The sequence below is a fragment of the Pseudorca crassidens genome, chromosome 10 (genome assembly GCF_039906515.1).
Source record: "Pseudorca crassidens isolate mPseCra1 chromosome 10, mPseCra1.hap1, whole genome shotgun sequence".
In the NCBI taxonomy this organism is placed as follows: Eukaryota; Metazoa; Chordata; class Mammalia; order Artiodactyla; family Delphinidae; genus Pseudorca; species Pseudorca crassidens.
Window position 1 is genome coordinate 41,442,420 of NC_090305.1, and position 27,117 is coordinate 41,469,536.

The window sequence follows — 27,117 nt, forward strand, 5'->3', positions numbered from 1 at the left end:
CAGGACATTTCCTGCAGGGTCATTCAACCAGATCCTGAGCAAACCAGATCCTGAGAAAGTACTCTTGTTGTGAAGAATGAGTGCTAAGCAGGAAAACTTTTCGTGCTGTGAAGAAGCTGGGACAGAAGGTTCTTCTTTGTTTTTAAAATTTTTTTTTATTGAAGTAGAGTTGATTTACAGTGCTGTGCCAATCTCTGCTGTACAGCAAAGGGACTCAGTTATACACATATAGACATTCTTTTTTATATTCTTTTCCATTATGGTTCATCACAGGAGATTAGATATAGTTCCCTGCACTATATTAGGACCTTGTTGTTTATCCATCCTGTATGTAATAGTTTGCATCTGCTAACCCCAAACTCCCAATCCATCCCTCCCCCACCTCCTCCCCCTTGGCAAACACAAGTCTGTTCTCTTACTAGCTGGTGCAAAGCTTTATTGCAAACCACCTAATCAGAATTCAAAGTCTTTCTCATTTTGTCTGTCTCCTGTCTTGTCATCTCCACCACCATTTCTAGGAGACCAAATCCATCTCTAAAAGAGGCTGAAGGGGCATTACCTGTTGGCTGAAGTCCAGAGTATCCTAGGAAAGGGAAGGGAGGATGTATACTTAAAAGATACGGAGGCAAGTCTGTTCCCGGATACAATGTCCCCAGCCCCTGACTCCCTCCTCTCACCTGAGATTTCTCTACATCACCATCCATATCACCTGATGCCAGGGTGGAGAGGAGAGCAGACCCTGAGAGCACGTGACCTAGGAAGCTTCCGTCACGCAAATCCAGCATCATTTCATCAGGCTTAGCGTCTCTTCCTGCATTTGCCCCAGGATCTCCATCTGAGATCTCCATGCATGATAACCCTTCTCTTATCTGTACAGGCCATCACCTCTTATATTTCACTCATAAATAACCGTGGACTGTTGATTTCTGGATTTCCAGGAAATTTGAGATTGACTAGGTAAATGTTGCTTGATGTGTTCTCTGAATATCGATGACCCTGTATGATGACCCTGTAGGATAGGGTCATTGATATTCAGAGAACTCACTGAGCAAAGCCATATTTCTTCCTCCAAGAAACCTGCGGGGCATCTCAGCTGCTAACAGCTTCCTTACCATTTTAATTCCTGATTAAGAGCAGCCCCACCCCAAGGAGGAGCAGACCCATAACACAGGCCCGGATTCTACTCAGCATCTTGCCTCGTGAAGGTTCATACCGTGTCCCTGAGAAAAGAAGCTAGTTTGGGTGATTTTTACCCTGAATCCAACTTCTCTGAGACTCTGAGAGCTTTGACTGGGGGGAGAAGCCTGATATGAAAGAACTAGAATAATTGGCCATTCCTAGAAAAGGAATGGCTACAAGGTTCAGGCAGTGAATCGCTTAAATATCACAGCCCTGGCATAAGGCCACACGTCTTCAACATCTGATGGACGAGGAGCCTGGGACTGGTTGAGATTGAACTCCCCTCAGGACAGGAACATCCCTGTAGAGGATGTGCCCCTTCTCAGTCACAATAACAACTCAGAGCAGGAGTGTCAGAAGCACGAGCCCAGCCCGACGCAGGGGACTGGTGCCCAGGGCCAAGGGGTGACCACGACCTGTGATGTCATGGGAGGCTCAAAACAGGGACATCCTCTATTCTGCTTGTCAGGCAGAACTGCCTCCCCAGGGAGTATAGGTATTTGTAGAAACCATCACGGGATGTCTGTAAACAATCAGGGGATTTCTATCACAGGATATCACAGGGCAGCCCCAATAACCTAAGCTGAAGGAGAGAAGAACATGGAGAAAATGCACATATGCTGTGGGGAGAAGAGAAACCTGACACTCGGGGGTAAGCAAGTCTCCTCCCTGATGGGTAAGGAATTTTCGAGGTCAGAAAGCTTCTCACTCCATTCCACTGTGACAGGGCTCGTCCAGCTGGGGTGCTCCACGTGGCAGGTGTAGACCTCTCCACTCTGAGGAACTATTTCAAGCATCACCATGGTCTGGAAGGTCCAGTCTCCATTAGGGATCAGGCCTGTGGAGACCACCCCCCGCCTCCTCTTCCTGGCCATTCTGGAAGCACCTGACTTCAGTGTGGCCTGGATAGAAACCATTCACAGAGCAGACCAGGAGGCTGTGGTGCCACAGGGGCTGGGTCTTTGCAGGATACACAGTCACTGTAGGCTCCAGTAGGAGAGAAAATGTAGAGGGAATAGTGAGGGAGACAGTAAGTCTCCTGACCAGATGTAGCCTTGGGCAGACCAGACTGCCATGTGGCTTAGGAGAAGTCAGTGTCATGGGTCTTGAATTTAACCCCTATAACAGGGCCTATTAGAGTTGAGAGATGTTGAGCAAAATTGTGGGGTTTCTTTTCATAATTTGAAACAGTTACCTATTGTTGAAGTGTTTACAAATTTTGCAAGACACAGGGTGCATTCAATAAAAGGGTGACTTCTGTAACTAGGCTGCCTATGTTCAAATCCAGGCTTTACTTCTAACTGGTTAATCCTGGGAGAGTTTTTAAATCCCTCTGTGCCTCAGTTTTCTCTCCTCTAAAGGAGGATAATGATATGAATTTACCTCTTCAAGTTAAATGAGTCATATATACAATGGAATACTACTCAGCCATAAAAAACAATGAAGTAATGCCATTTGCAGCAACATGGATGGACCTAGAGATGATCATACTAAGTGAAGTAAGTCAGAAAGAGAAAGACAAATACCGTATGATATCACTTATATGTGAAATCTAAAATATGACACAAATGAACTTATCTACAAAAGAGAAACAGACTCACGAACATAGAGAACAGACTTGTGGTTGCCAAGGAGGGCGGGGCTGGGGGAGGGATGGAGTGGGAGGCTGGGGTTAGCAGATGTAAGCTATTATACTGTATATGGAATGGATAAACAACAAGGTCCTACTGTATAGCCCAGAGAACTATATTCAATATCCTATGATAAACCATAATGGAAAAGAATATTTTAAAAAGGATGTATATATGTATAACTGAATCACTTTGCTGTACAGCAGAGATTAACACAACATTGTAAATCAACTATAATTCAATAAAAAAATATTGATCATCATATTAAAAAAAAGAGTTAATGGACTTAAACTATGTAAGGAAATGGTTGGGGGAATTCCCTGGCAGTCCAGTGGTTAGGACTCTGCACTTTCACTGCTGAAGGCCCAGGTTCAGTCCCTGGTCAGGGAAGTAAAGTCCCACAAGCCGCACAGGGAGGGCCAAAAAAGAAAAAAAAGAAATGGCCAGAACTTAGCCTTCAGTATATGTCAGTTACTTATTGAATGTTTTTACTGTGAAAGAAAGTGTGATTCACAGCTTAAGGGTAAATTAGGGAACAGTAGTGGGGTAGATAGAGATGTAGAGTGTGAAATCCTGGTTACACTGCCTCAATGGACTCACATCTTAGAACAGCACAGAAATGGTTCTTCCCCTGAGAAGCAGAAATAGACAGAGGTCATTCTCTAACTCTATGAGTTGTGTCTCAAGGAAAGCATGAGTCCTGCAGAGGAAAAGGAACAAGGAAAGTTAATCATTTAAAAAGTTTTTATTGTTTTATACTCAGCTGATGGATCTCCCTCTCTCTCTTGCTCTTTTTTTTTTTTTCCCCAAAAAAGCCACATCTAGTTTTTCAGTTGTTATCATTTTAGAATTCTCTTTCCTTCTAAACTGACATTTGAGATCAGGGCAGGGTCTGGGACTCTTCACGTCTGAGACAGCCTCTAGCACTCTCAGGCCCTCAATAAATACAATTATTTTAAAAGAAAGGAGAGGGACTTCCTTGGAGGTCCAGCGGTTAAGACTCCGCCCTCCCAATGCTCAGGGCCTGGGTTTGATCCCTGGTTGGGGAACTAAGATCCCACATACCGCAACTAAGCCTGCGTGCCACAACTAGAGAAGCCGTCGTGTGGCAACTAGACCCAGCACAGTCAAAATAAAATAAATAAATAAATTAATTAATTTAAAAAAAAAAAGAAAGGAGAAATGGGGGACACATTTGTACAGTACCACAAAATAGCAGATTTAAGATCGATGGTAAATCATTAGTCACAATTTTTCAGTTTCTATTTCAGTAAGTAAAAAACGTTAAATTCTCAACATGGAAAATACTGAACAGAATCTAATAGAAACCACAAACTGGAGAAAATGTTGAATCAAGTATCAGCAAAGTGTTAATAATCTTACTGCATAGACAACCCATAAAATTACTGAGAAAAACACTAGGACCCTAGTGGCAACAGATTAATAGATAATGCTTTGGGCAGTCATTAAAATTGGGGAGGAAAAAAGAAGAATTTTAGAAATAAAAGAAATGTAAGTTAAAAATAATAAGATATAAATTTCTAACTAAGTGGCAATATGGAAAATAAAATCTAACAATGGGGAATGTGAGGTAAATTGCTTACAGCCATACAAAGGGAAAACACAACTACCTAAGTACTATTAGCATTATAAAAATAGTAACATCAGTATGGTATTATTAAGTAACAAAATTATATCTGAAAAGCTAGCTTCACAATAATTTCAAATATGTAAAAATATACACACTAAGAAAACAAAAGAGTAGTTGGAAATTTAGACCTAAAAGTAGCCTCAGAAAGGTCGGAGGTGAGTGGAAGGTTCTTCTCCGTTGCACCCCTAGAGATTAGTCTCCCTCACAAATTTCATTCTCAAAGAAACGCGCCTGCACACAGACGCCACGCCGGCACATTTATTTCAGGGGTTTCAGGAGTAAGAGGGTGTGTGACCAGAGCAGACTGGGGCTCCTCTCACGTTCTCCTAAACCTCTTACATTCCTCACCTCTCCTCCCCTACCCTCCCCCAAGCAGAGACACCTGGAGGTTCCTTCCCGCATCTCTGACCACCCACCCCAGTCAGCCTTTTCCTTCGTCTCCCCTCCCCCAGACTCTCCCAGGGCGGCAGCTGAGGCTGCCTGGAGCCCTCGCTCCTGCATCCCTCTCCCCATACCCCCCTCCCTCCCGGTCCTCTCAGACCCCAGGCCCACTCCCCCCACCATACATACACTCTCTCCCCTCTCACCAGCACACGTCGACAAAATCTCACTTTAGTTTTCCCACAGAAGGCTCTCACGTGTACCCTCGTAACTTGCACTTGTCCACAATCCTACACACTCACCCTGGACTCAGTCCCTCTGTCTCTGTGTCTCTCTGTCTCTGTCACCGCCCCCCGACCCCCCACGACCTCGCCGCCGCACGCTGCTTCTCTCCAAGAACTTGTAGTTGATCCTGCAGAAGGTGTGCACGGCGGCCCGCGCCCGCTGCAGGGCATCCTTCTGGCGGTTCCAGAGCTCCGCGGCCGGCCGCTCCAGCTCGCTCACCGCCGGGTCCTCCCCCACGTGGCTGTCGAAGCGCATCAGCTCCTCCCGGTTATAGAGGTACCTGTCCAGGAAGTGCACCTGCCGCGCGTGCTGTTGGAGAAATGACACTCGGACTTTACCTGCACCATGAAAAGTGCTGTGGGGACAGAAATGATGTTGTCACCCGCGCGCATGGGAAGAGACTGGCGGTGACGCCCACCGATGACAGGCGCCCGAGCGCAGGCGGGGGGCGCTAGGACTCCCTCGGAGGCTCTACCGGCACCCCACGGGTTCATCTTCCACCTGCCAGCGGTGGAGGAAGGACGTGCTGGGCGGAAGAGACCCCTCTGCTCCTGAGCCATTCGGGCTCCACTTGGCTTCCATGCTCGCCTGGACATCTCCAAGTGTGAACTGGACTGGGATTTGCCCCATCACCATCTCCTCTTAGGAGCCTCCTTCATTCTGTAAGTACTTGGTTAGGGCTGTGCTTGTGTCCAAATTTCGCTGTCCCTTGGGACTCCAAGGAAGGGAACACAGCCGTCTCCCCTCTACTTGTGGAGCTTAAAATTTAGTGAAAGTGATGGACAAAAGCCAAACAGGAAAGAATTTATACAGAAGTGAGAAAAGTCAGGATAAAAGTGTGGCGTTCTATAGCAGAGAATGATAGGATGACCTAAATTAGGTTAGGGTGCCAGAGACGTGGTCTCTGAAGACCACTTTAAGTGGTAACATAAAAGGTTACGTGGATGTGAGCTAGAGGAAGTGTGTGTGTGTGTGTGTGTGTGTGTGTGTGTGTGTTTAGGGGAAAAAGAGACACATTTTAGGTAATGGTAATACTGTGTGGAAAAGCTGAAAGAATTGATGAACTTCCTCTAGAAAGTTCACTGAAGCACAGAGAGTGAGAGGAAGGAGGGGAAAAGATTAGACTGGAAAAATCACATGGAACCAGGCACTTAAATTCCTTGTAGGTGACATTAGGGTTTTGACTTTATGCTAAACGTAATGAGAACTATTGAAGAGTTTTAGGAGATTAAAACCATAACCCCAATACAGGTCCACAATTCCTTTTCTGCATTTCCAAATCTGGATAGCTCAGAAAATCAGATTTTCTAAAAATTTGCTGCTAAAATTCATTTGGCAAATCTGACCTGCTGAGGGAAGGGGTCAAATGTGTCTCAGAGCTCCTATTGGTTACATATGGCTCTGTAGCTTCACTGTGTGTAAAGATACACATAGACATAAATATACACATATATATCATATGAATGCACGTATTTTTGATTTTTTGGTATTAAATTACAGTATCATTAACATTATGTTAGTTCCAAGTGTACAACATAATGATTCAATATTGTTAAAAGTTATACTCCGTTTAAAGTTATTACAAAATAATGGTTATATTTCCCTGTGTTGTACAGTATATCTTGTTGCTTATTTATTTTACTCACAGTAGTTTGTATCTCTTAATCCCATACCTTTATCTTGCCCTTCTCCCCTTCCATTTCCACACTTGTAGCCACTAGTTCACTCTTTGTGAGTCTGTTTCTGTTTTGTCATATACATTTGTTTTATTTTTTAGATTCCACTTATAAGTGATAACACAGAGTATTTGACTTTCTCTGTCTGACTTATTCCACTAACCATAATACTCTGTAGGTCCATCCACATTGTTGCAAATGGCAGAATTTCATTCTTTTTTATGGCTGAGTAATAGTCCACTGTGTGTGTGTGTATGTGTGTGTGTGTGTGTGTGTGTGTGTGTGTATATATATATATATATATATATATACACAAACCACATCTTTACCCATTCATTTGTTGATGGACACTTAGGTTGCTTCTGCATCTTGGATATTTGTAAATAATGCTGCAGTGAACATTGGGTTGCATGTATGTTTTCAAATGAATGTTTTTGTTTCTTTCAAAAATGAAAATATTTTTGTCTTTAGATTTAGTTGAACTGTGAAAATGTCAAAAAGAGTTAAAGAATAACCCTGTGGTTAAAGGTAAGAAGAATAAATGGAAGTTTCTGATATCATCAATAGTGTGGAAAGTAGCATTGCTGCAGAAATTTGAGGCATTTTACTGAAAAATATTGTAACAGCCACCACTATTTATGACTTAAAAAGACAAGTTGTTGAAATCAAATAGAGATGTGATGACCAAGAACTCGTGACATTTTGAAAAACATGGCGTAAGGCAAAAAATAAAAATGAAGATCTTGAACTTGCTTTGATTGAATGGATTCAACAAGAAAGTAATGAATTTGTTCAACTGTCTAGTTTTGGGGGTAATGAAACAAGCTACATAAAACCATGAAGAGTTGAACTGGAAGGTGAATGTGTGTAGAGAGTGTAAGTCTAGAATTTCTAGAAGCAGCATAGTGTATATAAAGCGGTGTTTTCAACCTCAGCACTATAGACATTTTGGACCAGGTGGTTCTTTGTGGCTGGGGAGAGGGAGCTGTTCTGTGCATAGTAGCCTGTCTATCAGCTTTCCTGGCCTCTACCCACTAGTTGTCAAAAGAAACCCCCTGTGTGACAACTAAAAATGGCGCTATCTGGAGCCAGTGTTCTGCGGCGGGTGAAGGAACGGGGAGAAAGAGTGCTGAGCTGTCGTTGGGTGAGAACCATGGGTGTAAATCATATGAAAAAACTGTCCTGGAGAAACCACTCTCAAGTATGGAGCAGCTGAGAGTGACATAGAAAAATTTGCCAATATTATTTCTGTTGAAAATCTTGGTCCTACATGAAATATGTTTTTTGGGAAGCCGGTCCCAGTGAAGAGCTGTTTTTTCCAATAAAATAAATTTGTTCAGTCCAACCAAAGTTGACTGATTTCTTTGCCTTGGCAATTAGTCACTGTGATATTGTGATTTATGATAAGAAACATGTATTTGTTCTTCATCCCCGTTTCTGCCACAGGTCTCCTAAAACCCTGGAAATTTCCTAAGGGGTAAAATCAATAAATGAGTCTTTTATATTAATTAGGTGACTTTTGGATCCAGTCTAAGGAGATGTACTGGTCCATAGTCCTCCCTATCTCAATAAACAGCGCCACCATCCACCTAGTTATCATGCAAGACAAAATCCTGAGGGATAAGCTTTTGATTTTCTATCTTCCAACTCCCACCATTTAATTCATTAACAAGTCACTCAACAATCTATCCCAAATCTGTTCACTTCATCGCTACTACACTAAATGAAGTCACAGGCACATCTTCCCTGGAGAACCCTTCTACTGTCCCCTAACTGGTCTCTGTAACTTCACTTGGAACCCCTGCAATCCAATCTCCATGTGGTAGCTAGAATTAGTTTTTAAAATAAATATAAATGGACTCTCCTTGTAACCCCTTAGTAGCTTCACACAGCTCTGTAAATAAAAGTCAAATTTCTCACTATGGCCATCAGGGCCTAACATGATTTGACTCCTGACTTTCTCTCTAACCTCATCTTATTCCACTCCCCAACTTGCTTTCTCTGCTTCAGCTCCTCTAACCTTCTTTCCATCCCTTAAACACAGCAAACATCTTCCCACACTTTGACCTTTCCCCTGGTTCCTCTCCCTGGAGCATTTGTCCCTTAGATCCTTCCCATGTCTGGCTTATTCTCATCATTTATGTCTCAATTGAATGTCACAGGAAGACCCCTGTAGACACTTGCACTGAAGTCAGGTGAATACAATTTTCTCAGTCCCTTAACCCTTATATTTTTTTTCAGAGCATTTATTGCTGTTTGAAATGTTCTTCTTGGTTCAATGGTTATTGGGTTGTTGTCTTTCTCTCTTGTCATTAGGTAGCTTCCATGATCATAGGGGACTTTTTTTTCTGTTATTCAAATAGAATCCTCTGTGCCTAGGACAGAGCCCAGTATATAATAGTTGCTCAAAGAAGTATTTGTCATCTAAATGAATAAAGCCATAGTTTTGGGAATTGATCTTTGTGGGGCTCCTGGTAAAGCAAGAAGGGGCTCCAGTTCCAACACACTTTTGTAATCATGACACCTTATGTCTCTTCTACTTTCCTGTGAGAAATTCAGACTAACTTCCTCTTTCTCCTCTTACTACTTGGAAGAAACATTCACAGGTAAGGAAAAGGTGATTTTTAAGAGATAGGGAACATTTCATGAAGTTTCATTTCATCCAATGCGTCTGTTATAGTTGCTGAGGGTTTGTGCAAACCGGGGATTTTTAGTAACAGTGATGACATAGTAGGGGAAAGAATAGGGAAAAACTGGAAGGAGAGGTAACCGAAGACGGCTAATTATGGAAAATAGATGGCATGATGAATGAACCTATGAAATTTGGGCCCAAGACTCCAAGAGGTCAATGAGTTCCCTTGATTTCCTTACTGGCTTTCAGCCCTATGGGATGGAAACAGCCTTCACATGCTCTGTATCCTGCTCAGGGTGTATGGTTTGAACCATATGAAATTGCTGATATTTGACTATTTGGAGTTTATAAAAATATAATTTCATAATTTATTCTATACTAGTTGAATCTCTTCTTGTGGGTTCAGGCCACAGAAAGAGGAGATATAGGAGAAACTGATAGGATAGAAAGGTTCAAAATAGAATAAGCACTAATAAGAATTAACCTGTGTCAGGTTTTCAGTTCTTATGAGTTCTTTAAGGCATCACAGAATGCCCCTTAGATGCTCCTTAACTACAGGGTCATTCTTAGTACTAAGGATCCCTGCTTCAGGTCCAGAGTGCTTTACGCAGGAGAAATAGGGAGAAAACTAACCCCAGCTTTTGTCAGAGTACCTCCAGTACAGGTATACAGGCCTTATGAACAGTGGGGTTTAGGGAGAAAGAAAAGGAGACAATAGATAACCAACAAGGACTTACTGTACAGCACAGGGAACTCTACTCAATATTTTGTAATAACCTATAAGGGAAAAAAATCTGTAAAAGAATATATATATGTATAATATATATATATAACTGAAGTGCTGTGCTGTATACCTGAAACTAACTTGATATTGTAAATCAACTATACTTCAACTTAAAAAAAAGAAAAGAAAAGGAGACAATGGTGAGGTCTCTTGATACATCCTCACGTATTAGTGAGAGGTAGCCGCATCACAGATCCCATGGACATAACACAGGATCTTCTAGGAGAGATCTTTCTAATTCCTTTTGAGTCCCCATAAAATTTTCAGAGGATTATTCCCATTTTCTGGCATAACTCAACAGAATAAAGGGAACCACGGATGGGAATTGTTTTGAAATCATTAATAATCATTTTAGATCATTTTTGAAAGCATTTCTAAATCCTCTCAAAACCCCGAGGGAATGGGATATAAGGCTGGAGAGGTTTTATTAGAAGAGAGTTGACAAGAAATAGCCTATATGTATATATACGAAGGCACCTTATGCTGGTCTTATAAAGAGGGCAAGTATCCAGGCTCCTTTTGTTTGTGGAAGGAATTGAGGATCCATGTGATAAAGGTAAGTAGTCACTGAAGAAGATGTCGGTGTTTTAAGTGACATGGCCTGGACCCAGACAAAGCTAACTCCCTCCCTTCCCCCACACCCCAAAATAGCTCACCATCAAAGGTGTGCGCTTACCTCTCCAGCCCAAGCCAGGAGCGGGCTCAGCACCATCAGTATCACTGTCAGTATTACTGTCCAGGAGCCTGCGGGGAACCAAAGGCACACCATGCAGAAGAAGAGAAGAAGACAGGGTGCAGGGGAGCAGACAAATCTCAGTGAGGACTAGGACCCTCCTCCAACCCACATCTCAAACATTACCAACCAAGGAACTCATTTCTTTGTTCCTGGATTGGGTCGTCTCAGTTTTGGAGAACCAATCAGATTCATCTGTGAATATCATCATCAGTTGCTGGTTAGATACTCAATATGAAGTTCCTCTTTTGAAACTCAGATTTCCTTCCTTAGGAGGATTGTTTTAATTTCGTGCTTTAAAGGTTTGATCCAGTTGTATTTGTAACATTTTAACTGGGGCGCTATTGTGAGCCAGCTCTGTGCTGGTCAGCGATGGTCACCCAAGTTTTTCAGGATTGTCTCCATATACTGTCACTGAGTTTAGTGGGACCTCCAGGATACACATAGAGAAAGCGGCTTATCGGGGGCAATCCTTGTGGAATGGGGGGTCTTGAAGGTACCTTTGTAGAGCATGTAAATAACAATGTAATAAGGTCAATGTCCAAATCACATTCTACAAGACCCTCCATGTGGAATGGAGGTTCTTGAAGGTACCTTTGTAGGGCATGTAACTAACAATGTAATAGGGTCAATGTCTAAATCACATTCTACAGGGGGCTGAGAGATTGATAAAGGACTCAAATCAGCCTTTGGCACAGCAACTCTGCTTTAGAATAATTAATATTTTATGTGAAAAAGTGATCAATCCATTCCTCCTAGTTCCCTTTTTGACTTCCTCATTTAATTGGGGATATTTCCCTTTCTTTCTCTTTTAAAAAAATTTTAATTTTATTTCATTTATTTTTTATACAGCAGGTTCTTACTAGTTATCTATTTTATACATATTAGTGTATATATGTCAACCCCAATCTCCCAATTCATCCCACCATCACCACCCCCCACCATCAGTTTCCCCCCTTGGTGTTCATATGTTTGTTCTCTACATCTGTGACTCTATTTTAGCCCTGCAAACCTGCTCATCTGTACCATTTTTCTAGGTTCCACATGTATGCGTTAATATACGATATTTGTTTTTCTCTTTCTGACTTACTTCACTCTGTGTGACAGTCTCTAGATCCATCCACGTCTCTACAAATGACCCAATTTCGTTCCTTTTTATGGCTGAGTAATATTCCATTGTATATATGTACCACATCTTCTTTATCCATTTGTCTGTCGATGGGCATTTAGGTTGCTTCCATGACCTAGCTCTTGTAAACAGTGCTGCAACGAATATTGGGGTGCATGTTTCTTTTTGAATTATGGTTTTCTCTGGGTATACACCCAGTAATGGAATTGCTGGGTCATATGGTAATTCTATTTTTAGTTTTTTAAGGAATCTCCATACTGTTCTCCATAGTGGCTGTATCAATTTACATTCCCACCAACAGTGCAAGAGGGATCCCTTTTCTCCACACCCTCTCCAGCGTTTGTTGTTTGTAGATTTTCTGATGATGCCCATTCTAACTGGTGTGAGGTGATACCTCATTGTAGTTTTGATTTGCATTTCTCTAATAGCTAGTGATGTTGAGCAGCTTTTCATGTGCTTCTTGGCCATCTGTATGTCTTTGGAGAAATGTCTATTTATGTGTTCTGTCCATTTTTTGATTGGGTTGTTTGTTTTCTTAATATTGAGCTGCATGAGCTGTTTATATATTTTGGAGATTAATCCTTTGTCCGTTAAATCATTTGCAAATATTTTCTCCCATTTTAAGGGTTGTATTTTCGTCTTGACTGTAGTTTCCTTTGCTTTGCAAAAGTTTCATTAGGTTTCACTTGTTTATTTTGTTTTTATTTCCATTACTCTAGGAAGTGGATCAAAAAATATCTTGCTGTGATTTATGTCAAAGAGTGTTCTTCCTATGTTTTCCTCTAAGAGTTTTATAGTGTCTGGTCTTACATTTAGGTCTCTAATCCAGTTTGAGCTTATTTTTGTGTATGGTGTTAGGGAGTGTTCTGATTTCATTCTTTTACATGTAACTGTCCAGTTTTCCCAACACCACTTATTGAAGAGATTGTCTTTTCTGCATTGTATATCCTTGCCTCCTTTGTCATAGCTTAGTTGACCATAGGTGCATGGGTTTATCTCTGGGCTTTCTATCCTGTATCAGTGATCTATATTTCTGGTTTTGTGCCAGTACCATATTGTCTTGATTACTGTAGCTTTGTAGTATAGTCTGAAGTCAGGGAGTCTGATTCCTCCAGCTCTGTTTTTTTTCCCTCAATATTGCTTTGGCTATTCGGGGTCTTTTGTGTCTTCATACAAATTTTAAGATTTTTTGTTCTAGTTCTGTAAAAAATGCCATTGGTAATTTGATAGGGATTGCATTGAATCTGTAGATTGCTTTGGGTAGTATAGTCATTTTCACAATATTGATTCTTCCAGTCCAAGAACATGGTATATCTCTCTCCATCTGTTTGTGTCATGTTTGATTTCTTTCATCAGTGTCTTATTGTTTTCTGAGTACAGGTCTTTTACCTCTTTAGGTAGGTTTATTCCTAGGTATTTGATTCTTTTTGGTGCAGTGGTGAATGGGATTGTTTCCTTAATTTCTCTTTCTGATCTTTCGTTGTTAGTGTATAGGAATGCAAGAGATCTCTGTGCATTAATTTTGTATCCTGCAACTTTACCAAATTCATTGATTAGCTCTAGTAGTTTTCTGGTGGCATTTTTAGGATTCCCTATGTATAGTATCATGTCATCTGCAAACAGTGACAGTTTCACTTCTTCTTTTCCAATTTGTATTCCTTTTATTTCTTTCTCTTCTCTGATTGACGTGGCTAGGACTTCCAAAATTATGTTGAATAATAGTGGTGAGAGTGGACATCCTTGTCTTGTTCTTAATCTTAGAGGAAATGCATTCAGTTTCTCACCATTGAGAATGATGTTGGCTGTGGGTTTGTCATATATGGCCTTTATTATGTTGAGGTAAGTTCCCTCTATGCCCACTTTCTGGAGGGTTTTTATCATAAATGGATGTTGAATTTTGTCAAAATCTTTTTCTGCATCTATTGAGATGATCATGTGGTTTTTATTCTTCAATTTGTTAATATGGTGTATCACATTGATTGATTTGCATATACTGAAGAATCCTTGCATCCCTTGGATAAACCCCACTTGATCATGGTGTATGATCCCTTTAATGTGTTGTTGGATTCTGTTTGCTAGTATTTTCTTGAGGATTTTTGCATGTATATTCATGAGTGATATTGGTCTGTAATTTTCTTTTTTTGTAGTATCTTTGTCTGGTTTAGGTATCAGGGTGATGGTGGCCTTATAGAATGAGTTTGGGAGTGTTTCTTCCTCTGCAATTTTTTGGAAGAGTTTTAGAAGGATGGGTGTTAGCTCTTCTCTAAATGTCTGATAGAATTCACCGTGCAGCCCTCTGGTCCTGGACTTTTGTTTGTTGGAAGATTTTTAATCACAGTTTCAATTTCATTACTTGTGATTGGTCTGTTCATATTTTCTTTCTTTTTTTTTTTAAACATCTTTATTGGGGTATAATTGCTTTACAATGGTGTGTTAATTTCTGCTTTATAACAAAGTGAATCAGTTATACATATACATATGTTCCCGTATCTCTTCCCTCTTGTGTCTCCCTCCCTCCCACCCTACCTATTGTTCATATTTTCTATTTCTTCCTGGTTCAGTCTTGGAAGGTTATACCTTTTTAAGAATTTGTCCATTTCTTCCAGGTTGTCCATTTTACAGGCATAGAGTTGCTTGTAGTAGTCTCTTAGAATGCTTTGTATTTCTGCAGTGTCTGTTGTAACTTCTCCTTTTTCATTTCTAATTTTATTGATTTGAGTCCTCTCCCTCTGTTTTTTCATGAGTCTGGCTAATGGTTTATCAATTTTATCTTCTCAAACAATCAGCTTTTAGTTTTATTGACATTGCTATTGTTTTCTTTGTTTCTATTTCATTTATTTCTGCTCTGATCTTTTTGATTTCTTTCCTTCTGCCAACTTTGGGTTTTGTTTGTTCTTCTTTGTCTAGTTCCTTTAGGTGTAAGATTACATTGTTTATTTGAGATTTTTCTTGTTTCTTGAGGTAGGCTTGTATAGCTATAAACTTCCCTCTTAGAACTGATTTAGCTGCATCCCATAGGTTTTGGATCGTCGTGTTTTCATTGTCATTTGTCTCTAGGCATTTTTTGATTTCCTCTTTGATTTCTTCAGTGATCTCTTGGCTATTTAGCAACGTATTATTTAGCCTCCATGTGTTTGTGTTTTTTACTTTTTTTTCCCTGTGATTCATTTCTAATCTCATAGCATTGTGGTCGGAGAAGATGCTTGATATGATTTCAATTTTCTTAAATTAACTGAGGCTTGATTTGTGACCCAAGATGTGATCTATCCTGGAGAATGTTCCGTGCGCACTTGAGAAGAAAGTGTAATCTGCTGTTTTTGGATGGAATGTCCTATAAATATCAATTAAATCTATCTGGTCTATTGTGTCATTTAAAGCTTCTGTTTCCTTATTTATTTTCATTTTGGATGATCTGTCCATTGGTGTAACTGAGGTGTAAGCCCCCCAGCATTATTGTGTTACTGTCGTTTTCCTCTTTTATAGCTGTTAGCCGTTGCCTTATGTATTGAGGTGCTCCTATGTTGGGTGCATGTATATTTGTAATTGTTATATCTTCTTGGATTGATCCCTTGATCATTATGTAGTGTCCTTCCTTGTCTCTTGTAACATTCTTTATTTTAAAGTCTATTTTATCTGATATGAGTATTGCTACTCCAGCTTTCTTTTGATTTCCATTTGCATGGAATATCTTTTTCCATTCCTTCACTTTCAGTCTGTATGTGTCCCTAGGTCTGAAGTGGGTCTCTTGTAGACAGCATATATATGGGGCTTGGTTTTGTATCCATTCAGCCAGCCTGTGTCTTTTGGTTGGAGCATTTAATCCATTCACATTTAAGGTAATTATTGATATGTATGTTCCTATGACCATTTTGTTAATTGTTTTGGGTTTGTTTTCGTTGGTCCTTTTCTCCTCTTGTGTTTCCCACTTAGAGAAGCTCCTTTAGCATTTGTTATAGAGCTGGTTTGGTGGTGCTGAGTTCTCTTAGCTTTTGTTTGTCTGTATAGCTTTTGATTTCTCCATCAAATCTGAATAAGATCCTTGCCAGGTAGAGTAATCTTGATTGTAGGTTCTTCCCTTTCATCACTTTAAGTATATCATGCCACTCCCTTCTGGCTTGTAGAGTTTCTGTTGAGAAATCAGCTGTTAACATTATGGGAGGTCCCTTGTATATTATTTGTTGTTTTTCCCTTGATGTTTTCAATAATTTTTCTTTGTCTTTAACTTTTGCCAATTTGATTACTATGTGTCTCGGCGTCTTTCTCCTTGGGTTTATCGTGTATGGGACTCTCTGCACTTCCTGGACTTGGGTGGCTATTTCCTTTCCCATGTTAGGGAAGTTTTCAACTATAATCTCTTCAACTATTTTCTCAGGTCCTTTCTGTCTCTCTTCTCCTTCTGGGACCCCTATAATGCAAATGTTGTTGGCTTTAATGTTGTCCCAGAGGTCTCTTAGGCTGTCTTCATTTCTTTTCATTCTTTTTTCTTTATTCTGTTACACAGCAGTGAATTCCACCATTCTGCCTTCCAGGTCACTTATCCGTTCTTCTGCTTCAGTTATTCTGCTATTGATTCCTTCTAGTGTAGTTTTCATTTCAGTTATTGTATTGTTCATCTCTGTTTGTTTGTTCTTTAATTCTTCTAGGGGTTTATCCTTTAATTCTTCTATGTCTTTGTTAAACATTTCTTGTATCTTCTCGATCTTTGCCTCCATTCTTTTCCTGAGGTTCTGGATCATCTTCACTATCATTTTTCTGAATTCTTTTTCTGGAAGGTTGCCTACCTCCACTTCATGTAGTTGTTTTTCTGGGTTTTTTAATCTTGTTCCTTCATCGGGTACAAAGTCCTCTGCATTTTCATTTTGTCTATATTTCTGTGAATGTGGTTTTCCTTTCACAGGCTGCAGAATTGTAGTTCTTGCTTCTGCTGTCTGCCCTCTGGTGGATGAGGCTATCTAAGAGTCTTGTGCAAGCTTCCTGATGGGAGGGACTTGTGGTGGGTAGAGCTGGGTGTTGCTCTGGTGGGCAGAGCTCAGTAAAACTTTAATCTGCTTGTCTGATGATGGGTGGGGCTGGGTTCCCTCCCTGTTGGTTGTTTGGCCTGAGGCAACCCAGCACTGGAGCCCACCTGGGCTCTTTTTTGGGGCTAATGACAGATTCTGGGAGGGCTCATGTCAAGGAGTACTTCCTAGAATTTCTGCTGCCAGTGTCCTTGTCTCCACGGTGATTCACAGCCACCCCTGGCCTCTGCAGGAGACCCTCCAACACTAGCAGGTAGGTCTGGTTCAGTCTCTCCTGGGGTCACTGCTCCTTCCCATGGGTCCCAATGTGCACACTACTTTGTGTGTACCCTCCAAGAGTGGAGTCTCTGTTTCCCCCAGTCCTGTCAAAGTCCTGCAATCAAATCCCACTAGGTTTCAAAATCTGATTCTCTAGGAATTCTTCCTCCCATTGCCAGACCCCCAGGTTGGGAAGCCTGATGTGGGGCTCAGAAGCTTCACTCCAGTGGGTGGACTTCTTTGGTATAAGTGTTCTCCAGTCTGTGAGTCACCCACCCACTGTTATGGTATATGATTTTACTGTGATTGTGGCCCTCCTACCATCTCACTGTGGCTTCTCCTTTGTCTTTGGATGTGGGGTATATTTTTTGGTGAGTTCCAGTGTCTTCCTGTTGATGATTGTCCAGCAGCTAGTTGTGATTCTGGTGCTCTCACAAGAGGGAGTAAGAGCACGTCCTTCTACTCCGCCATCTTGGTTCCTACCAAGAGAGCTGTTGGAAGATATTTAATCACAGTTTCAATTTCATTACTTGTGATTGGTCTGTTCATATTTTCTATTTCTTCCTGGTTCAGCCTTAGAAAATTGTACCTTTCTAAGAATTTGTCCATTTCTTCCAGGTTGTCCATTTTATTGGCATACAGTTGCTTGTAGTAGTGTCTTATGATGCTTTGTATTTCTGCAGTGTCCGTTGTGACTTCTCCTTTTTCATTTTAATTTTACTGATTTGAGTCCTCTCCTTTTTCTTAATGAGTCTGGCTAAAGGTTTATCAATTTTGTTTATCTTTTCAAACAATCAGCTTTAGTTTTATTGACATTTCTATTGTTTTCTTTGTTTCTATTTCATTTATTTCTGCTCTGATCTTTTTGATTTCTTTCCTTCTACTAACTTTGGGTTTTTTTTGTTCTTCTTTTTCTAGTTCCTTCAGGTGTAAGGTTAAATCGTTTATTTGAGATTTTTCTTGTTTCTTGAGGTAGGCTTGTATTGCTATAAACTTCCCTTTTAGAACTGCTTTTGCTGCATCCCATAGGTTTGGATCATCATATTTTCATTGTAATTTGTCTCTAGGTATTTTTTGATTTCCTCTTTGATTTCTTCAGTGATCTCTTGGTTATTTAGTAACGTATTGCTTAGTCTCCATGTGTTTGTGTTTTTTAACTTTTTTTTCCCTGTAATTTATTTCTAATCTCATAGCATTGTGGTCGGAAAAGATGCTTGATATGATTTCAATGTTCTTAAATTTACCGAGGCTTGATTTGTGACCCAAGATGTGATCTATCCTGGAGAATGTTCCATGTGCACTTGAGAAGAAAGTATAATCTGCTGTTTTTGGATGGAATGCCCTATAAATATCAATTAAATCAATTTGGTCTATTGTGTCATTTAAAGCTTGTGTTTCCTTATTAACTTTCTGTCTGGATGATCTGTCCATTGATGTAAGTGAGGTGTAAGTCCCCCAGTATTATTGTGTTACTGTCCATTTCCTCTTTTATAGCTGTTAGCCGTTGCCTTATGTATTGAGGTGTTCCTATGTTGTGTGCATATATATTTATAATTGTTATATCTTCTCGGATTGATCCCTTGATCATTATATAGTGTCCTTCCTTGTCTCTTGTAACATTCTTTATTTTAAAGTCTATTTTATCCGATATGAGTACTGCTACTCCAGCTTTCTTTTGATTTCCATTTGTATGGAATATCTTTTTCCATTCCCTCACTTTCAGTCTGTATGTGTCCCTAGGTCTGAAGTGGGTCTCTTGTAGACAGCATATATATGGGGCTTGTTTTTGTATCCATTCAGCCAGCCTGTGTCTTTTGGTTGGAGCACTTAACCCATTCACGTTTAAGGTAATTATCGATATGTATGTTCCTATGACCATTTTGTTAATTGTTTTGGGTTTGTTTTTGTAGGTCCTTTTCTCCTCTTGTGTTTCCCACTTAGAGAAGTGATTTTAGCAGTTTTTGTAGAGCTGGTTTGGTGGTGCTGAATTCTCTTAGCTTTTGCTTGTCTGTAAAGCTTTTGATTTCCCCATCAAATCTGAATGAAATCCTTGCCAGGTAGAGTAATCTTGGTTGTAGGTTCTTCCCTTTCATCACTTAAATATATTGTGCCACTCCGTTCTGGCTTGTAGAGTTTCTGCTGGGAAATCAGCTGTTAACTTTATGGGAGTTCCCTTGTATGTTGTTTTTCCCTTGATGCTTTCAATAATTTTTCTTTGTCTTTAATTTTTGCCAATCTGATTACTATGTGTCTTGGCATGCTTCTCCTTGGGTTTATCCTGCCTGGGACTCTCTGTGCTTCCTGGACTTGGGTGGCTATTTCCTTTCCCATGTTAGGGAAGTTTTCAACTATAATCTCTTCAACTATTTTCTCAGGTCCTTTCTGTCTCTCTTCTCCTTCTGGGACCCCTATAATGCAAATGTTGTTGTGTTTAATATTGTCCCAGAGGTCTCTTAGGCTGTCTTCATTTCTTTTCATTCTTTTTTCTTTATTCTGTTACACAGCAGTGAATTCCACCATTCTGCCTTCCAGGTCACTTATCCGTTCTTCTGCTTCAGTTATTCTGCTATTGAATCCTTCTAGTGTAGTTTTCATTTCAGTTATTGTATTGTTCATCTCTGTTTGTTTGTTCTTTAATTCTTCTAGGGGTTTATTCTTTAATTCTTCTAGGTCTTTGTTAAACATTTCTTGCATCTTCTCGATCTTTGCCTCCATTCTTTTCCTGAGGTTCTGGATCATCTTCACTATCATTATTCTGAATTCTTTTTCTGGAAGGTTGCCTATCTCCACTTCATTTAGTTGTTTTTCTGGTTTTTTTTATCTTGTTCCTTTATCAGGTACAAAGTCCTCTGCATTTTCATTTTGTCTATATTTCTGTGAATGTGGTTTTCCTTTCACAGGCTGCAGAATTGTAGTTCTTCTTGCTTCTGCTGTCTGCCCTCTGGTGGATGAGGCTATCTAAGAGTCTTGTGCAAGCTTCCTGATGGGAGGGACTTGTGGTGGGTAGAGCTGCATGTTGCTTTGGTGGGCACAGCCCAGTAAAACTTTAATCTGCTTGTCTGATGATGGGTGGGGCTGCGTTTCCTCCCTGTTGGTTGTTTGGCCTGATTTGACCCAGCACTGGAGCCTACCCGGATCTTTGTTGGGGCCAATGGTGGATGCAGCCTGCCCACCAGCCACTCCGTGACCCCGGCTTCCTGTTCCTCTGGACCCCGGGAGCAAGGGGGCAGCTGGTGGGGGTGGGGTGGGAGGATGACATCACGGGACTGTTTTTTAAAGAATGAGGCTGCCGATGATCAGGCCGAATGCCTTGGGTTCTAGGAGGAAGGTACTGATGAGGATGGGGTACCCAGGGCATCTTTCAGGGTAGCATTGGAGTAAATAAAATGGGAAGCTCATGGAAAATGTCCTGTGCCCATAAGGGGATTTTTGTTTTACTATTGAGTTGTATGAATTTTTGTATATATTTTGGATATTAACCCCTTTATCAGATACATGATTTGCAAATATTTCCTCCCATTCAGTAGGTTGCTTTTTCATTTTCTGAAGGCTGCAAAGGAATTTTTGTAGTTTGATGTAGTCCTACTTGTTTATTTTTACTTTTGTTGCTTTTGGTGTCAGATTCAAAAAATCATCAAGACCTATGTCAAGAAGCTTAACACCCTATGTTGTCTTCTAGGAGGCTATGGTTTCAGGTCTTACATTCAAGTCTTTAACCCATTTTAATTTTTGTGTACAATGTGAATATTGATAGTAGTCTAATTTCATTCTTTTGCATGTGGTTGTCCAGTTTTCCCAACACCATATATTGAAGAGACTGTCCTTTCCCCACTGTATATTGGCTCTTTTGTTGTAAATTAATTGACCAAGTATATGTGAGTTTATTTCTGGGCTCTCTATTCTGTTCCATTGATCTGTTCTTCCAAATTCCGTACGGATTTGATTACCACAGCTTTTTAATATGGTTTGAAATCAAAGCTGGAGGCACCATTACTCTTAATGCATTTTCCATAATTAACTTTATAATGTTTCATTTCATAAAATGTTAAGCATGAAAGGGGCTTTAGGGACTTCCCAGCCAATTTCAGCCACCACTTACCAAGAAAATGCAAATAGTCGGAGGAGTGTATCTTTCCCAGCCAAGGTCACCCACCAAGGCCTCCTCACGTCCAGTCCAGACCTCATGAGTTTCCTTCCAATTTACACTTTACTAAATATCACTTGGCATGTATGTTCCGAAGTTTTTACAGGGAATGTTAAATATTTACACAAAAGCATAATGGAGAGGAGAGAGCAGCTGGTAGATCTCAGTGGCTTATCTTCAGGGAAAGCCAGGGGGAGCCTTAACCTAAATGGAAAATTCATTAGCAGCAGCCCCAAGAACCTTGCAGTGACGTAGCCTATGTACAGTTCTGAAAGGGGCCCCTTCCTAGCCAAAAGCCTTGATGCCCAGGCACCCCAGGCACACATCGCACGTCCCTTCCCCCACGTCAGACACCACCAGCTGCTTGAAGGATACTGTCACATTTTGTTCTGCAAGATCCCCAAGAAACCTCCTGAGACATGGCCTCTCACCACATCCTGGGTTTCCACACTTTCCACTCTTAGTTAACTTTCATGTAGGTGGTTTAGAAGGCGGCGGCTAAGGCCAGCTCCCTCCACTGAGGGACAGAAGGCTCACAAACAGCCTCAGGGAGGAGCCGGTGGCAGGGGCAGAGGCAGCCTGGGACCAGGAGGAAACCGCTTGTTAATCCAGGAGACTGGATGGGTTAAGTTAGGGCCAGTTGTGTTCTAAGTGAGGGTCTGGGCTCAGCCGCAGCTATTTCCACCAAGGAAAAGGCCCTCTTTGCTTATCTCAGTGTTCATCGTTCTGTTCCCAAAGCCCTGAACCCTCAGCTGAGTTCAGGCAGGAAAGCTTATGAAAGGTGGTACTTTCTGTCTTGGATATAGATAGGGTGCCGTTATTTGGTTTTCAGATAAACACACATTGGAATTGAAGACCAGTGTCATTTGAGACTTAGAATTGATTTGTGTCTGAGGTACAGAAGTGATCTAAGTCCTTGTTACTTGACGTGGCCCACACACCAGCAGCGTCAGCATTACCTGGGGGCCTCTTAGAAATGCAGGAACGTGGGCCCCCATGTCAGGCCCACAGAGCCAGAGGTGCACTTCAGTAAGAGACATGTATGCAGATTAATTTGACAATGACCCTGCCCTAGGATCGTTCAGTTAAAAGTAGACAAGCAGATGAAGCTGAGAAAAGTGGGTGGACAAGATGAACTAGGGGTTGGGGGTAGTAGAGGGATGTGAGTCCAAAGACATGGGTTGGAAACAGTTCTCTGCAGGGCCTGCTGAGCCAGTCTGAGCAGGACAGCACCCCAGTGCGCACACAGCCCGATTTACCTGTAACTCACCATGTGACCACTGACTTGGCACAGCGACAGTTTGGAGTAGAAGAAAAATTCACTTCCAGTGGTCATTTCTCTTCTCCCCACAGGGGTTGACAGCTACTAGGGAGGTGAGGCATCTGTTTTCATCACTATGAGTCTTTCTAGAAGGAGCTGAGGATCATGATGAAGAAATTATTTCCTGGCATATCTGGGCTAATTAAAAAAAAACCACCCTCACCACCATCCGTTTAGTTGTAGAACTCACACATTCAAGAGTTTTCACAATGCCAATTCCATTCTTTTATTTCCTCATACCACAAACACTTTACTGCCTTTTTACAAACTGAATTTACACAAGCAAATTGCAAAGGAAAACCAGGTGTTCTTTAATCCTCCAAAATGCATGTATGAAATATAGCACAAACCCTAGTATCTATACACAAACAGGTTTAGCTGAAGCTTATGGCCATTTCTTAAAATTAGCATGACAGTTTAGATATTTATGCCTGTAAAGTTTGCATAATCTACTATACATAGTTTTTTCAGAAGCAGTTTTAAGACTTTTAACTAATTGGGGAAAAAAAACTTCAACAAAAAGCTCTAACAATTCTGTGAAACTTAAATTATTTACAATTAAACATTTAGGGTCCTGATTCACAAAACTTAGTGCATATCATGATTAATTTATGAGTTTCACAGAGAAGGTAAGTAGTATGTAGAAAAATCCCCAGGTAAAATCTAGAATGAATGGCTTTTAGAAGAATGTCTGTAATATGCTTACTGGAAACTAGAGAAAAAGTAGCAAAACAGAAACTTCAGCAGCTGCGTTTGATTTGAAAATTTAAGTAGATAGCCGCAATCAGAATAAACAGGTGACCACAACAGAAGAGCTGGTGGCATTTTTGACATTACTCTTGGTATGTACAAGAAGAAAAACAATTCTCCCCTTTTTCCATAAAAAAATTACCCCCAATAATCACTACACGTGAACTCAGAGTCTTTCTCCAGAGTTGTCTTCAAACTTGATGCCAAAATTAGCAAACGTCGACAGAAAGTACTGTCAGTTCAGTGGGTTCTGTTTAGTGGGAAAAGCTTGGGACAGGGTTACCGAGGGGTTAGCTATTCCAATTACAAAAGAATCGTCATGGATAAGGTGCCGGAAATCTAAGCTTCCCCTCAAAGCACTTTGGTGGATTCAATAGTGATTTCATGTATATGCCAAAGGAGAGGACTCAAAGAAAATTAGCAGGACAAACTGTTTTCAAGGTGAAGTGATAGATTTCAGTGAATCAGGTCCAGGTAAAGTCTTTTAAAAAAACCTCAAAATTTACAGTAAACATTTTAAACTCTGGAATGCAGATATAGTTATCAGTAAGTTACATTTACAAAACCGTTTCCACAGTAGTTGCTCCAGAGTCAGAACTGAAAAATGTACAAGCCAGCTCACAAATGACTTTAGATACAGTGTTATTAAAATACATTGTTAATCATAAAAATACTTTACTATGTACATGTACACTGTATAAACTCTAGATTTGCCTAAACCCACTTCTGCCGAGCAGCGCAAGAAACAGTGCAGTGCTATTATCTGGTCCTCACACCATGCACACGGGCTGATCCTGCGGTCAGTCCTTCACTAACACGGTGAAGCATTTCTCCTTCTGCAGGACGTCTAGTTGGAAGAGTCAGTTTTACTGCCACTGTACTTTACTTTCCTAAATGCTGGTCCAAGTAACTCTGGGCACTCACATAATTCATTTGCGATTTGGTTACACTTTAAAAGAAGGCTGTAGTTCATCTCGTCAGTTATTACACTGTCTTGCTTGTAGTCTGGATGGTTTGCGATGAACTCCCTCATCCATCTGGCAACTGTCATTAATTCTCCTGAAAAAAAAATTTTTTTTTTTTAACAACTTAATGGTAGTGTTTTTTTTTTGTTTGTTTGGTCTTTTTCTTTCGTAAGTTGACATTTATTGGCCCACATAATACAATCCTGAAGAAGAATCAGTGTGGCCTTCTGGTGTAGCCACCTGGCAGGGGCCAGGACGAGCTGTATTACGTGGCTTCCTCCTGGGGAAGGGTTTCATGTTGTAGGCAGGCAGTGAGAACACACACATCCCACTGCTATGGGACCTGTTAGATGCCACCCACATGGTGATGCTGTCGGCTCTAAGACACGGGAGCCAATGTGTGTGGACTAGAGCCCGAGTTCTCCCATCTGGCCAAGTCCTGCCCATGCCGGTGTCACGAGACTGCCCCGGGACAGGAGGGCCCCCGAGTTCCCCAGAGCCATCTGATCAAAGAGGCGGAGAGAATAATGAGAAGTAGATGCATGAAGATAGAAACTGGCAGATACAGCATTTGCGGGGTGGGGTATATCCTTTGTGGATCTGGAAATTTTACAGAAGCCTCGAGCAAAATACAGATGCCACTGCTACTGTCCTTTTAGTCACGGCTGACAGCTCCCCAGCCACCATGATCTCAAAGCTGAGAAAGTGGGGTTCCAGGGCACCCCTGTAGGGAGGCAGGCTGGAGGGCCACCGTCTTAGCTGTGCTATTAGTTAACCTGAGGACTGGCTTAGACTCACTGTGCAAAGAGCCCAGGGTGCCTCACGACACACACAGTCGGGCATAAATGTCGAACAGGCAATCCAGATACTGTATTTCGTTGCCTAAGAGGCCATCGGCTTAAAGATGCAGCGTTATTGTATGAACCAGCAAGAACAAAAGCACTGCTAATCAAACGGTGACTGTCAAAGATTACAAGGTGCATCCAACCGCCGAGACGGCACAATGTGGGAAAGTTCATTGATTTAGGATACCATGTACTTTAATAAAAGACTGCTTTAAAAACTGAATATTGTAAGATTGTGAGGTTCCGCCTACGTTAAGAGATTTTTAAAAAAGCAAAGTGCAGAATGGCATACCGGATGCTCTCTTCTTAATCAGCTTCAGGTAGTTCAGAATACTGCATCTGGTGTCCACGTCCACCTCCATGTTTTCCAAGTAAGAGTTCAGGATGGGGATCAGCCCGGGGAACATGCCTTCCTGCAAGAAGCAGGATGCGCTGTCATCTGACTCCCCGGGGGCGGGGGGTGGGGTGGGGGAGGGGCGGGGTAGCTGGGGCGCGGGCCCTACCTTGCCGTTGATGATGGTGTCGATGGTCATGAGTGCGTACTCCTCGGCTGCTGGCTCGGTGCTGCCCGTGGTCTTGTTGCGGCCGTCCACCATGGCGTTGCCACCTGCCAGAGGGGCGCAGAGGGTGTTAGCGGCCCGTGTGGCCTACAGGGACCCCAAAAATGCAAGAGGAGGCAGTACCTTTGCAAATATCTTTTCTGAAATAAAACAATCCCTGCAGGACGGCATCTCGCTTCTGTGCTACTTTCATGTTCTCATCAACCTGAGGGAGGAAAACCATCGCAGCCAAGTGAGAACATTGCCAAAGTCAGGGCACTCCCGCTCCGGCGCATTTGGGGGCTGTGGTGCCTTGCTCAGCTCGCGATCTTGACCCATCTGGGAAGAAGCCTCCCATAGCCAGCGCTTGCTGGCGGCCAGATAAGACTTTGCACTGTCATGTGGGGCTGTGTCCCTCAACCCCAGACTGCTGGGATGTGCTTTTTAATAACAATGGGGCAATTCTAAGAGAAGCTTACCTTAAAAATCAATGCGAAACTTACACTCATGTAGGCCGCCCACATCTCGAGGTCCCTTGAGACACCCTGGGATGACTCTATGGCATTGGGAGGTCAGGGGGCTGGTCCCTCCTCACAGCCCAGACTCACGCTCCTGCCTCTCCTGCCACCTAGAGTTGAGGGCTGTGCCCTCCCTGCCTCTGGGGCTTTGCTGCCTCATAGGCGGGCTGTGGGATCTGGAATAAGGTGACCCCTCCCAGGGCGGGTCACCGATGCTGCCTGCCCACCTGCGGCTCTGCCGTGCCCACTCCCTCAGGAGACCCCAACCCCTATTTGTGAATTCTCCATTTCTCCAATGACTTTTTAAGACCCTCAAAGTAGAGCTTTTAAAACTTTTTAGTAGTAGTCCCTTATTTCTATAATGAAATCTTAGGGGACTCTCCATATTCAAAACAGACACAAGTCAGAGGTCATGTTGAAGAGGGACGGTCAGTGCAGAGTCTTTGGTTACTTAGCTTTGCCCCCTCACACTGATCAATTCCTACCATTATTTTGTTTGTTTTAAGGCACATATGACCTTCGGATTAATCTAGATACAGGAACATATTCAAGCAATCTCAAATTCTATCCTGGCTAGGAACATCTGGCTTCATTTCTAATAACGTTTGTATTTTTCTTAGTCTCGACAAAAACTCACAAAGATCATCAGTTTTAATTTCTGCTTTTATGAATTCCTTT

At 41.6% G+C, this 27,117-nt stretch overlaps 1 protein-coding gene and 1 pseudogene across 2 annotated transcripts in view; both read right to left on the reverse strand.

The window, feature by feature from the left end:
- Positions 1-441: 441 nt before the first annotated feature.
- On the reverse strand, positions 442-11,035 carry LOC137232148 (DLA class II histocompatibility antigen, DR-1 beta chain-like; annotated as a pseudogene).
- Positions 11,036-23,023: 11,988 nt separating this feature from the next.
- Positions 23,024-27,117, reverse strand: part of GCLC (glutamate-cysteine ligase catalytic subunit) — a 38,216-nt gene continuing 34,122 nt past the window's right edge. For both annotated transcript variants that reach the window (XM_067753432.1, XM_067753431.1), the window contains 4 exons: positions 26,066-26,147; positions 25,886-25,989; positions 25,675-25,795; positions 23,024-24,631 (listed from right to left, as the gene is read on the reverse strand). In XM_067753432.1, coding sequence (XP_067609533.1) covers positions 24,420-24,631; positions 25,675-25,795; positions 25,886-25,989; positions 26,066-26,147 — 519 coding nt within the window. In that variant the 3' untranslated portion in view covers positions 23,024-24,419. The remainder of the gene's footprint in view (positions 24,632-25,674; positions 25,796-25,885; positions 25,990-26,065; positions 26,148-27,117) is intronic.